The following is a 13,119-nucleotide window of genomic DNA, read 5'->3' on the forward strand; positions in this document are numbered from 1 at the left end:
ATATTTGTCATTCTGAATACTAAGTCTTCTGGAAAAATCAATGTACAGTAATACAAAACTCCCTGGGCCAGGGTAGCTGTAATTGATTTTCAAAATGCTAAGACAAGTAATTTCATGTTTCTGAGAAATGAAGTTGGATTACATGAATTATTCTTCAACTATATATATATATATATAATATATATTTATATATATAAAGCATTTGATTTCTTTCTTTTCTCTCTTCTCTTTTCTCTTCCGTTCACTTCTCCTCTCCTCTCCTCCCCTCCCCTCCCCTCTCCTCCCCTCCCCTCCCCTCCCCTCCCCTCCCCTCCCCTCCCCTCTCCTCCCCTCTCCTCCCCTCCCCTCCCTCCCCTCTGCTCTCTCTCCTCTCCTCTTTTTTTTCTTTCTGGCTCTATCACCCAGGCTGGAGTTCAGCGGCACAGTCATGGCTCACTGGCTCACTGCAACATCCCCATCCCGGGTTCAATCAGTGCTCCCACCTCAGCCTCCCAAGTAGCTGGGACCACAGGCATGTACTATCACACCTGGCTAATTTTTGTATTTTTTTGCAGAGGTAGGGTTTCACCATGTTACCCAGTCTGGCCTCCAACTCCTGGGCTCAAGCGATCTGTTCACTTCAGCCTCTCAAAGTTTTAGGATTACGAGTGTGGGCCATCACACCCAGTCAATTCTCCAACTTTACTATGTCTAGAAATAACCTGAAGTACTGGTAAAATTGCAAATTCCAGGGTTCATGAATGGGATTAGTGCCCTTTTAGAAGAGGCCCGAGAGCTCCCTTGCTCTCTTCCCACCATGTGAGGATGCAATGAGAAGTAGCCAGTCTGCAGCCTGAAACAGGGGGCCTCACCTGTTTCAGGCTGCTTATTTCGTACATCTGTAGTAGGATTAGAAAATCTGAATTTTGACTACAGATCCTCAGATGGTTCTGATGCAAATGGTCTTCAGATCATTCTTTGAAAAACACTAAGGACCCCCTGACTTAGCAGTTTAGGAGTTTCAAGGACAGAGACAAAGGCTGTTAAAATGGACCCTCTTTGGGCCGGGTACAGTGACTCATGCCTGTAATCCCAGCACTTTGGGAGGCTAAGGCGGGTGGACCACCTGAGGTCAGAAGTTCAAGACCAGCCTGGCCAACATGGTGAAACACTGTGTCTTCTAAAAATACAAAAATTAGCCAGGCATGGTGGTGGGCGCCTGTAGTCCCAGCTACTTGGGAGGCTGAAGCAAGAAGACTCCTTGAAACTGGAAGGCGGAGGTTGCAGTGAGCAGAGATCACACCACTGACGTATTTGGTTTGAGTTGGAATTGGGAGGATATGGTGGGTGGTGATATTCAAAGACATAGAGAACACAGGAATAAAGATTATCTGGCAGAGAGAAGTGATGGTTGGATTTTGGATATTGAATTTGAGGTGTCAGAAAGCAGTTTACAGATTAGTTTGGCCTGGAGGTATAAATTTGGCTATTGCCAGCATAGATACTATAGTTGAAGCCTTGAGAATATACTTATTATGTGCATATTATTTATTGAGTAATTGATATTGAGAGTAGTGTATCAGACACTGGAGAGACAATGGTGAAGACAACAGAGTGAGGCCCAGGAGAGAAATCCTCAGAAGCTGCAATATATAAAGATCAGACCAAAAAGGAGAACCCATAAGAATATCTACTTTAAAATTTACAGAAAGTAGTAGGAAAGCCAAAATCATGAGGTGTGAATAAGGATAAAAGAAGAGAACATTTCTAGAAAGGGGAAATAAACAATGCTTAATACTGCTGATAACTAAGTTAAGACTTGGGAAGTACCTATTGGCTTTAGCAATGGGAAGACATTGTTTTTGACGGCAAGAATACTCTTCGTGGAAAGATGGGGAAAGCCTGATTAGGGTGATTTGAAAAGTGAACAGAAGATGAGAAAGTGGAGACAGAGCAGACACCCTTTCACTAAGATGTATTCTAAAAAGAAGACATGACAATATCTGGAGAGGAACGGGAGACCCCAAAAAATGTGTCCCTGCAACTTTCTTTACTCTTCCAAGATGGGGAGAAGCTGCAATAGACTATTTGTGCTCCCCTGCCACCAGATCAGGTCATGAGGGTGGAACCCTCATGAATGGGATTAGTGCCCTTTTAGAAGAGGCCTGAGAGCTCCCTTGCTCTCTTCCCACCATGTGAGGATGCACTGAGAAGTAGCCGGTCTGCAGCCTGAAACAGGGGGCCTCACCAGATAGCATCCTGATCCCACACTTCCAGAATGTCAGTTGTTGAAGCCACCCCATCTATGGAACTTGGTTATAGCAGCCTGAACAGACTATAAGACAGGGGTAATTATAGAAGCCTAGTGGGGAGGAATCATTAGGGAGGGGGCTGTCCAAGGCATGGGAAATATGGGATAATCAAGAGAGGGCCTCTGAGAGGCAGGATGGAATGAGATAAGAGCACAGGATGGAGAACTGGCCTCTCCACTGCACATACGTAAATGTGATTACTTCAGTAGGCAGGTGGCTGCGCTGACTTCTATTTACTCTGTGAGGTAGGAGGCAAGATACTGTTCCAGGAGCATGTGGATGGAGGTGTGAGGAGAACGGAGGTTTAGATCAGCTTCTGGTGAGAACCAAGACTGCTGGGCAGGAAACCAGGAGGAATTCGCTGAGCAGCACAGAGCATCAGCTCAGGTGATCATGAGCACTTCTATGTGAGATGAGAAAATGAATGTCCCCATCTTGGGTGTTTAGCTTCAGGATTAACAAAAGCTGCCAGATTAAGCAGTGAAGATGGCATGTGTTTGTGACAGTAACAGCCAAGGTTATGGTTAACAGCTGGAGGAGGGGAGAGAGCATTGTGGACCTTTACTTCCCAGGGAATCTGCTGATGAGGGTAGGAAGAGAAAATTCACTACTTAGCTGCCATACTTTTTTCTTTAATATTACATGACATCAATAAAGAATATCTTCTAATTAGTGCTCAGAATGCCTTGGCAGGTCCTGGCACTGAGTATTTTAAGACTGTGGGTTCGCCTTCCCGGAAGCTGTCTCATTATTCATTACTTATTATGATCATTTCCAACTGTGAAGACTGACATGGGAAGAAATAAGAATCTTGTAAAATCTTGCTAACAATGAAATTAAGTTATTCAATGGATGTTTTTTCAGATGAAATGAAAGCGCTACTTGCAATGACAATTTTCTATTCCTCTCAAGGGGCTGCAGTAGTTCTGGTTGCATTTCCTTAGGAGGGGACTCATCTTTTGGAGAAGATATTGACTATTTCAAAGGTTTTCAAATGGGGCACAAACCAAAAGAGGTGTGCAAGATAATCTATTGGGGTGTGAACAGAAAATCTTTATTCCTGTACCCCAATATTATTTGTGTTCATTTTGCCTAAAAACAGTTGTCAAGCTTACTCTCATTCAATATATGAGTCTACACTGGTGCTCACACGTGGACAGTTAGGATTCTGATATGGCCTGGAGAAGGCTGGGGATTCTGCAACCTGAAAAGCTGCCCTAGGCTCTGATTGTGTTTTCCCTTCCAACATCTGGAACATGTGACCATTGACATATACCTGAGCCATGTGGTTTTACAGACATTATCTGACTCCAATTAGGTCAACATACACAAAATGCACAAATATCTTAGAAGATTTCTGCCAAGAAGCTGTAGATTGATGTTACTACTAACAATTTAACTGCAAAGAATCCACAGCAAAATGTCAGAGCTGATGCTGCCACCGCTCGTTGTGAGTGTGTCACTACCCATGTGAAAGGGCAAACACTGAAATGAGATCTGACTAAAATTTTGATGAACAAATTAAAAATGATTGAGAAGGCTGGCTGGACACAGTTGGCTCATGCCTGTAGTCCCAGTACTTTGAGAGGCTAAGGCAGGCGGATCACTTGAGGTCAGGGGTTTGAGACTAGCCTGGCCAACATGATGAAACCCTGTCTCTATTAACATACAAAAAAAATTATCTAAGCATGGTGCTGTTCACCTGTAGTCCCACCTACTTGGGAGGCTGGGGTGGGAGAATCACTGGAGCCCAGGAGTCGGAGGTTGCAGTGAGCCAAGATTGTGCCACTGCACTCCAGCCTGGGCCACAGAGTGAGACTCTTTCTAAAATATATATATATATATATATTATCAAGAAGACTATTAGAAATATACATTTAAATTTACTATGGTTAAGGCTGAACCTTGTTCCAAGTATGTATTTTGCCTGAAAACATTACTTAATGATTATCTAAAGACATTGTGGTTTGCTAATCATTTAAAATATGATTTCATCTTATCTCAACCTGCAAACATGTCTACCTCTATGCTTTATAATGTTCATAACATATTAATGTAATACATGAAGTACTATATGTAACAAACAACACTTTTTTTAAAACTTATTCAGGGTATTAGTTGAGAGATTTTTAAAGATAATATTAATAGAATTCCCGTTCAAAAATTTGGGCATCATTGGTCTCATTTGTCATCTGTCAATAATATTTTTTAAAAAAATATATGTGGGCCAGGCACAGTAGCATACTCCTATAGTTCCAGCTACTTGAGAGGCTGAGGTGGGAGGATCCCTTGAGCCTAGAACTTTGATGCCAGCCTGGGCAACACAGTGAGATCCCTTCTCTTTAAAAAAAATCAAAGTAAAAAAGTTTAAAATATGTGTGTGTACGTGTATGTATGCACACATGCCAGGAATGATTGAGAATCCCCTTTTATGCTCTGTCAAGCTACATCTCTGCAGGGATCCCAGAGAAGGAGGAATCAACCTGTTCTCTTGTGTTTGTAGCTAAGGGCAGCAAGTCCATCCGTCTCTATGCCACATGTGCCCAGCCAGCCATGACAGCTTACCTTCCGCTTCTCCTTCTGAGTCATAGATTGCTTGGAGCTTTCTACAAGCTGGAAAAGTGCTTCATGTTTCTTGGTACTAATCATTAATTTCTTCTTGGCCTGGAGTAAAAACCATGCAAACAAGAAAAAAAGGAAGAGAAGCTAATACCAAGAGAAAACTCTTCTTCTCTTTTGGAACAAAGCACATTCACATGCTAGCTTTAATGATTATGTATTCTAGAATCCTCCAAAGTCTAAAAAAAAAAATGTGTATTTTTAGTTCTTCATTCCCATCCTCACCTCAAAACGTACCTAAAACATCAGAGCAGCTAACACTTTGTCCTGAGAACTCCTGCATATTTTTTCATTATATCAGGTACCCTCAAGAGGGTTATGAATTTTGCTAAATCACTGAAGGCCTCCAAAATAATGTTCTAGTGAGCATAATGGCTTTACCACAAAAAATGTCACAGCAAACACAGAAGACTGCCTGCATCATTCTTTACATCAATCTGGGCACAACTGAAATTGTTGTAAGATATTCTCTTAAAACTTGTAGCAAGGGTCACAATTCTGCTCCCCTGATGCCCAGGCCTGAGAGCCAGGCATTTGCCTGGCATCTTGTGAAATGCCCTGCACTTGCTGGAGTCAGAGAAGTAGAAAGAAGTGGGGAAGGAAGGCACACTCAGAGTCTCCCTACCCTGTTCATGCTGACACCTTGAAGCGGGTTAGGAGTTAGGGCATCATTTCCTAATCTACATAGTTGAATTTGGCTGAGGATGATGCTCCAGAGATAAATTAAACAAACAGAATTTGGTTTGAGGTGGATTTAGCCTGTTCAGGAGGTGGACCGATTGAAAGACTGGCTTTTAGCCTTAAGATTACAAGGACTGTCAAACCAGACGGTAAAGGAAAGGTCTCTCTTCCTTGGCTTTTTAGCTTGAGAATCAGAGGCAAAGCCTTCTGCCTCCCTCTAAACATGGGAAACCTCTGCGAAGGAAAATTAAAGAAATAAGCTCATGGCCCTCTTCATCCGCCTCCCATCAGCCACATGCCTGCTGGGAAATGAGATTGTGAGGCATGGATATTTGGTCCTCTAAGGCTTTTCATTAGAGTCTTTCAAATAGACTGTATTTCATTACTGACATACTGAATCCCTTGAATTGTAACTGGGGAGAAAATTATTATAGCCCAAGAATTTTCTGTTCTCTAATTTCTCTGTCACTCTTCATAAAAAAAAAAAATGAAACCTTTTATTTAGAAAAATGACTTGATAGAAACTGGGAAATAATAAAAGATGTTTTTTGTTCTTGGGAGCAATTGTACCCTCTCAGCATTATTTCTGGCTTTTGATTCGTTGTATTGAATTTCCTGTGAAAGCTGAATATTTAAAAAGAATGGATTTTTAAAACCAAATCCTTTTAAAGTCTGGGCATAATGGCTCATGCCTGTAATTCCTGCATTCTGGGAAGTTGAGGTGGGCAGATCCCTTGTGCCCAGGAGTTTGGGACCAGCCTGGGCAACATAGCAAGACCCTGTCTCTATTTCTTTAAAAAAGTAAAAAACAACTCATTTGAAAGAAAACTCATAAAATCCAGAGCAAAACTAAAAACAAATGACTGGATACTTTTCTGGGACTTTAAAATATTTATTGTAAAACTGATTCTCATGAGCATCCTTTTACCATTGTAACTACTGTGGATATAGAAATTCACTTACATCAGACATTTTTTATTAATGTCCTTGGTCTTATGGTGTCAGTCCTTAGTTTCGGCAGATGCTTTGGAAGTAACATCAAGTTTGCCTGTTTCTGAGGGCATCTGTCTCTAGTTATTTGGTATGAGTGGCTATTTACTTGTAAAGGTTCTCTGTGGGCACTAACACTTTGGAGATGAAAAAGGATTTCAACTCTTAGAGAACAAGTCTTCTCAGAGGGGTTCATTGAATCTTCTTAGCAGATTTACTGCTAGTTCTTTCTACTGGAAATGAATTCTTTCAATACTACATTGTTCTAGAATATTCTCTGCATATGGATCCCATCTGTTATTTTCTCTGCTTAAGAACTCATACTGATATGCTCTAGCTTCCCACATCAGATCATAATTCCTCTCTTTGGAATGTATTCCCTATTTTCTGCATGTATGTCATTTAGCCAACTAAACTTTAAATTACTTGAAAAGAAATCACGTCTTAGTATAGTGCTGTGCACAAAAAGTGGACCTCATATACTCATGAAATTGATACATACGTCCCCTTTTACAGATCCCTACCCATCCCTCACTGGGCCACTCTCACTAGTGATGTAGAGATCACTAACACCTTTCTACAAATGAAAAAAATAAAACCCAGGCAGTGTTTGTCATTTGCTGTAAGTTACAAATTATACAGAAAGGCAGTCAGTATAGTGTAATGACTAAGAGCAGTGAACCTGAAACCCAACTTGTGACAACCATTGGTTCAACCATTAACCAACTCTGTAACCTTGAGCAAATTACTTAAACTCTCTGTGTCTCCATTTCCCCATCTGTAAAATGGGGCAATGCGCAATGACATAGGACGTTGAGTTGTCATCGTGATTAAATAAATATATAGCACTTAGCACATAAATGCTAAATAATCATATTTAGAGCCATGCACTTCCATTGGTTTGGATGAAAAATATATCTATATAATAACTCAGGTAAGGAAACATTTTTCTCTTCAGTTAGCAGTTAGAAGCATGCATGTTACAACATGCTACCACATTTGTATGAAAGCAAAACACTTCACTTCTAAAAACTGAGTTTACACAAATGATATTTGTGGATACTTGCCTTAATTTGCTGATTCCAGTTGCTAATGACAAGATTTGCTGTCTTTTCAACTTCACTGTCAAGCTATTGAAGAAGGAAAAAGAAACAAAAGTTTTGCTTTCTTCTTGTTTAGTCACTGCAATAGACTAAATGTTTGTACCCCTAAAATTTTCCTGTTCCCTCAGTGTGATGGTATTTGGAGGTGAGGCCTTTGGGAGATGATTAGGTCATGAGGGTGGAGCCCCATGAATAAGATTAGTGCCCTTATAAAAGAGACCCCAAGAGCTGCCTTGCCCCTTCTGCCATGTGAGGTTACAGTGAGTAAACAGCCACTGATGAACCAGGAAGTGGGCCCTCATCAGACAGCTAACGTGTGGGTGCCTTGATTTTGGACTTCCCAGCGTCTAGAACTGTGAGAAATAAATTTCTGTTATTTATAAGCTATCCTGTTTATAGTATTTTGTTAGAGAAGCCTGAACTAAGACAGTCACAGAACTGGTTTATCAATCACTATCACAATTCATGGGAATTTCAAGATCCTACAATGGACATATTAGCCAAATTACCTTATCCCTGTGTCAAGTAACAGGGCTTGGTAAAATAATTATTTCTAATCTATAAGCACATAGCACATAAACATGTGCAGTCATGTGCAAGGGCTCCTTGCATGGGCTGGCCTCATCATATCATCTTAAATATCAATCCATGCAGCAAAAACATCAGCACACATGAAAACTGCTAACAGTCCTAGCAGTGCCAATTTTGCTATTTGTCTTTATTGCCCCTGAAGTGAATATTGCTTTAGTTTCAAAGATATTGAACTCTTAATCATAATTAACTTTTCCCCTTGCTTTTAAACATCCACAGAAACAGTGATAATAATGATGAAAATGATCAAGACAACTTCCCAGGGAGATCTGATGTGAGTTACAACAGAACCTTTTTCCCTGGAACATAGACCCAGCAGATTAGACATTATTCAACCACTCTGAGACCTAGCAAATGCGACACTGTTTTTTTCCAACTGGTTAAATTTAGAATATATGGTTCATTGCAACCGACACAATGAAAATATTTTATGTACTATGCCACTTTTGACTCCACGTATGTGGCTGGAATATGGAGCTAGTTCACTTTTAAAAATGAAATCTAATCTTTTATCTTTTGTGAGAGAGTGGAGTGGGGTGGTGGGGTGCAGTGGAGAGGGGCAATGCTGAAAAGAACATAATCAGGACCAGCAGTTTGGGGGGTTCATGATATCCATTAACTAAAGCACTGTGATCAGTTACCACAACACCATGCCTCATTTATGGTAAATACTAAAGAAATGCTAGTGGCTTCATATTATTATGCAGTATAAAAATATTTTGTAATCAATGAAATATAGGTAAGTAATTGGTTTTTATTAAGTTGGCTTGCAGAGGCAGAAGATTATATTGCTTGCTAGTAATTCCTATCAAGTTCTGTCCATCACCTGAAACTCTGAATAGAACATCCATTCTGGTAAAATATACCTATGTACATACAAACATCAATTCTACTTCCTGACTCAGTTTAATAAGTTTGAATAAAATTTTTAAAAATAATTTCTCTTCCATCAGAACTTTCACATCTCTCCTCAACTTTCTGACTTGCCACTGTTAGGATGTGCTTTATCAGACTGCGGTCCCTTGAGACTCCCCCTTAACCCCTGCCCCTTGCCTTCAGAGGGACCACCTACCACAGCTTACAAACATCTTACCTGCTCCTGGTCCTGAAACAAACAGTGACCATAACCTCACCCCTATCAGAGTCAGGCAGCATTTATTAAATACCCAATTATGTTGCCTGGAAATAGAGTATATAAAGTGCTTAACTACTGAATGACATACGAAGAAAAAGAAAAAAGGACACAAAAGAAACTGTTCTAGGATGGGTGTGGTGGCTCACACCGGTAATCCCAGCACTTTGGGAGGCTGAGATGGGTGAATCGCCTGAGGTCAGGAGTTCAAGACCAGGCTGGCCAACATGGCGGTAACTGGCCTCTACTAAAAATACGAAAATTAGCCAGGCATGTTGGCAGGTGCCTGTAGTCCTTGCTACTTGGGAGGCTGAGGCAGGAGAATCACTTGAACCTGGGAGGTGGAGGTTGCAGCAAGCCAAGATCTTGCCTTTGCACTCCAGCCTGGGTGACGAGCAAAACTCTGTCAAAACAACAACAACAATAACAAAAACTAAAGGAAGGAGGGAGGGAGGGAGGGAGTAAGGAAGGAAGAGAGAAAGCAAGTAAGAAGGAAAGGCACAGAGAAAGAGTAGAGGATCTGCTCTCAGAGGATCAAGTGCCCCTGAAAGGATTGTTTAATTATTTTTCCGTAATTTTTAGAATATTTGAGGATTGTGTCCATTATCACCTTTACATAATACCAAGCTGATAAGCATAGAAAACATGTTTGTAAAAATTGTGCTTATCATTATCCTATTTACAAATAGAATGATAAAATTGTTTTAAAAATGTAAGAAGTATAAAAATGAAATAAAAATAACCTTTAATTTCACAATCTAAAGATCATTCTTATTAACATATTGAGAAGCGTCTTCCAGTTTTTTCTAAACATATATATACGTATTCATTTTATGAAGTTGAGATTGTATCAGATTTTTTAAATTCTGTTTTATTTCACAGTATACTATGAAAAAAAGTCCCCGTGTGATTAACTCTTCTATAAGATTTTTAATGATTGCAAAGTATTTGCAATTTATGCAAATACTTTGCTTGAATTTATGACTATTTTGAATGACTCAGTAGTTTCCAGTTTTTCGCTATTACAAACAATGCTCTAACAAACATCCTCGGACATAAATCTTGGATTGTGTTTTTTTGTTATTCATTTATTTTAAAATAAATGCAAGTATTTATTTTATTTTTAGGATAAATTCTTGAAACCTGGTACCACTTTCAGATCGCTTTTTCCTTTTTGGGCTAAACACAGGAATCTTGCTTTACACAGGAAGAGAAAAGAAAGGTTTGGACTCACTGATTTTCTCTTCTTCTCTTGTACATTTAGGACTTGATATGTCGGTTTTATTGCTTCCAATTCAATTGCTTTGCCAAGTTTCCTGGAAATAAAACACACAAGACATACGAGCATAATATGAGGGTTTACATCTACTTTCCAAATTACTTTCTGGGGAAATAAAATACTGTGTTACGGCACATCTATTCAGTGCAAGTTTGAAGTGGAATATTTGTAGCACACCCACTTTAAATATTTATGACTCCCTTTGGAGTTGGAGAAAGGCGAGGGTGGGAGCACTCACTGATGGAGTTCTGCTGTGGATTTCATTCCCTCCGAGGCCCAGGCCCAGGCGCTACTGACACAGCTAAAGGCAAAAACAGTGGGGAACAAAGGTGAGTGTAGTTTACCCAGGAAACTGTGAAATACAGCATCACATCTGATTCGCCACATTCAACAATTGCATTCACTTCCCTAACCTTATTTCAATTTCTCCATGAGATTAAATTCTGCCAATACGTTTATTTGCACTCTAAGCATTATATATACTGCTTTTTTTGTAGTCATTTTTCATTTAGATTTTCATTTCCTATTTCATATCTCTATAAAATCGGAGAAATGGCCAGGTGTGGTGGCACCTGCCTCAGCCTCCTAAAGTGCCTGTAAATCCCAGCACTTTAGGAGGCTGAGGTGAAAGGATCACTTGAGGCCACAGGTTCAAAACGATCCTATGCGACACATACAGCAAGACCTTGTCTCTACAAAAAGCGTTTAAAATTAGCCAGGTATGGTGATGCACGCCCAGAGTTCTAGCTACTACGGAGGCCAAGGCAGGAGGATTGCCTGAGCCCAGGAAACTGTAGTGAGCTATGATCATGCCACTGTACTTCAGCCTGAGCAGCAGAGCAAGACCCTATCCCCTGAGCCCCTTTCCCCACAAAAAGAAAAAAATAAGCAATAAAAATAAAATAAAAAGTAAAATTGGAGAAATAAAACAGCCAAGGGTAAGAACAGGTTGCTTAGAAGCGCTCAGAGACAATGTTTTCAAGCTGCCCATTTAACAGATGAAAAAACTGAGACTCAGAAAAGTTAAGTTAGAAAGGGCTTGAGAGCCCTCCTCACGTCCTGCTGCTGCTCTTGGAGTTGGAGTCCAGCTCCTATTCCCTGCTGGATTTGAGGACAACAGCTTAGATATTTTATGGTCCTATGAGCGTTATCTCAATGTAACACAAAGAATAGTGCTACTGAGTTCCTCATGGCATAGCGAGAGGATTAGGGAGTGTGATGTCATTTTCAGCCACAGAAGGACCCCAGTTCACAGTGGTCCCATATACTCTGCCTGCAACTGTCAGGGTAATAAGTCCAATCACATCAATAAACCTCAAGGGCAGAGGCCTGAAGGGAGTGGATCTGCATCCCTGCCTCAGTCAGAATGGTGCAGAGGTTTTGCCTCCGAATGCCTTAGTTTGCATCCTGCAATCTAAGAGTAAGAGTACTAGACCAAAGGATGCCGGACTTTCTAAACATCCAAAGCCAGATATGAGCTTAGGCACAAGAACGTACCTGCTATGTGCTTACAATTATAGAAGAGTCCAGAAAACACCAAATGAGTCTATATGGACAGGAATCAGATCAGTGGTTGCTTGGGGTTGGGTAGGAAGGAATGCAAACACGCATGATAAATCTTTTGGCATGATAAAAATATCTATGTTTTGATTTTAGTGGTGGCTACACAGGTATTTACATATGTCAAAACTGATCAAATCAGATGCTTAAAATGGGAGCTTATTATTCCATGTAAATTAAAGCTCAACAGAGCTGATTTTTAAAAAATGAAGTCAGGCACATTTTTGGATAGAGAATCTGACATTTGTCCCTTGGAGGAGCTGGGTATCAGGGCAGGAAACCAAGCGTGTGGTCTCAGAGAGGCCTGTGTCTGAATGGAGATGCTCCCTCTTTGTTTTCTGTGTGGCCTTGGAAGAATCTCTGGCCTTCATTTAACTGATCTTTTAAAGTAGAAGTAACTTGTCAACACCTGTGAAAAGAGGGGGTAAAAATGGAAAGACAAAAGAAAGAAAGAGAGGGAGCGAGGGAGAGAGAAAGGAAAAAGGGAAGGAAGGAGGAAAGAAGGAAGGAAGGAAGAAACATAAAGAAAAAATTAGAAGTAATGAAGTAACAGGATATCTGTAGTACCTAACACAGATTTCGGTATGGATAAAAGTTGACTTATGTTTACTGTTAAATACTGTACTAATCCCAGTTGGCCTGCCATTTTTGGACCTGCCAGCTGTCCGGGGGTATTATGCTGGATGCCAGAACTGCCCTACACTCCTGTACCTCCCATTCCTTCGGACGCAATTAGAATCAGAAACATAATGGACACTCACAGAGCTTTCAGTCCCTGCCAGGTGCTCTGCTAAGCACACTTCTTGTATAACCTCATTTAATTCTTACAGCAACCATAAGAGATAGCCTTTACTTTCATTTTAAAGAGACCTT

At 40.4% G+C, this 13,119-nt stretch overlaps 1 protein-coding gene across 7 annotated transcripts in view; it reads right to left on the bottom strand.

Annotated features, from left to right (window-relative positions):
- The window catches only part of NOSTRIN (nitric oxide synthase trafficking), a 73,270-nt gene that overhangs the window by 35,497 nt on the left and 24,654 nt on the right, over window positions 1–13,119 (bottom strand). For 4 of the 7 annotated variants that reach the window (XR_012517731.1, XM_074399538.1, XM_074399536.1 and 1 more), the window contains 4 exons: window positions 10,925–10,987; window positions 10,642–10,723; window positions 7,649–7,711; window positions 4,857–4,955 (listed from right to left, as the gene is read on the bottom strand). Coding sequence is in view for 6 of the 7 variants with exons in the window: in XM_074399538.1 (XP_074255639.1) it covers window positions 4,857–4,955; window positions 7,649–7,711; window positions 10,642–10,723; window positions 10,925–10,987 (307 nt within the window). In the remaining variant the exon portion in view is untranslated. Of the gene's footprint in view, window positions 1–4,856; window positions 4,956–7,648; window positions 7,712–10,641; window positions 10,724–10,924; window positions 10,988–12,183; window positions 12,656–13,119 lie in introns of all 7 variants that reach the window. The other 3 variants (XM_074399537.1, XM_074399539.1, XM_074399540.1) reach the window with 2 other exon arrangements.

The sequence above is a fragment of the Saimiri boliviensis genome, chromosome 5 (assembly GCF_048565385.1).
Source record: "Saimiri boliviensis isolate mSaiBol1 chromosome 5, mSaiBol1.pri, whole genome shotgun sequence".
NCBI lineage: Eukaryota > Metazoa > Chordata > Mammalia > Primates > Cebidae > Saimiri > Saimiri boliviensis.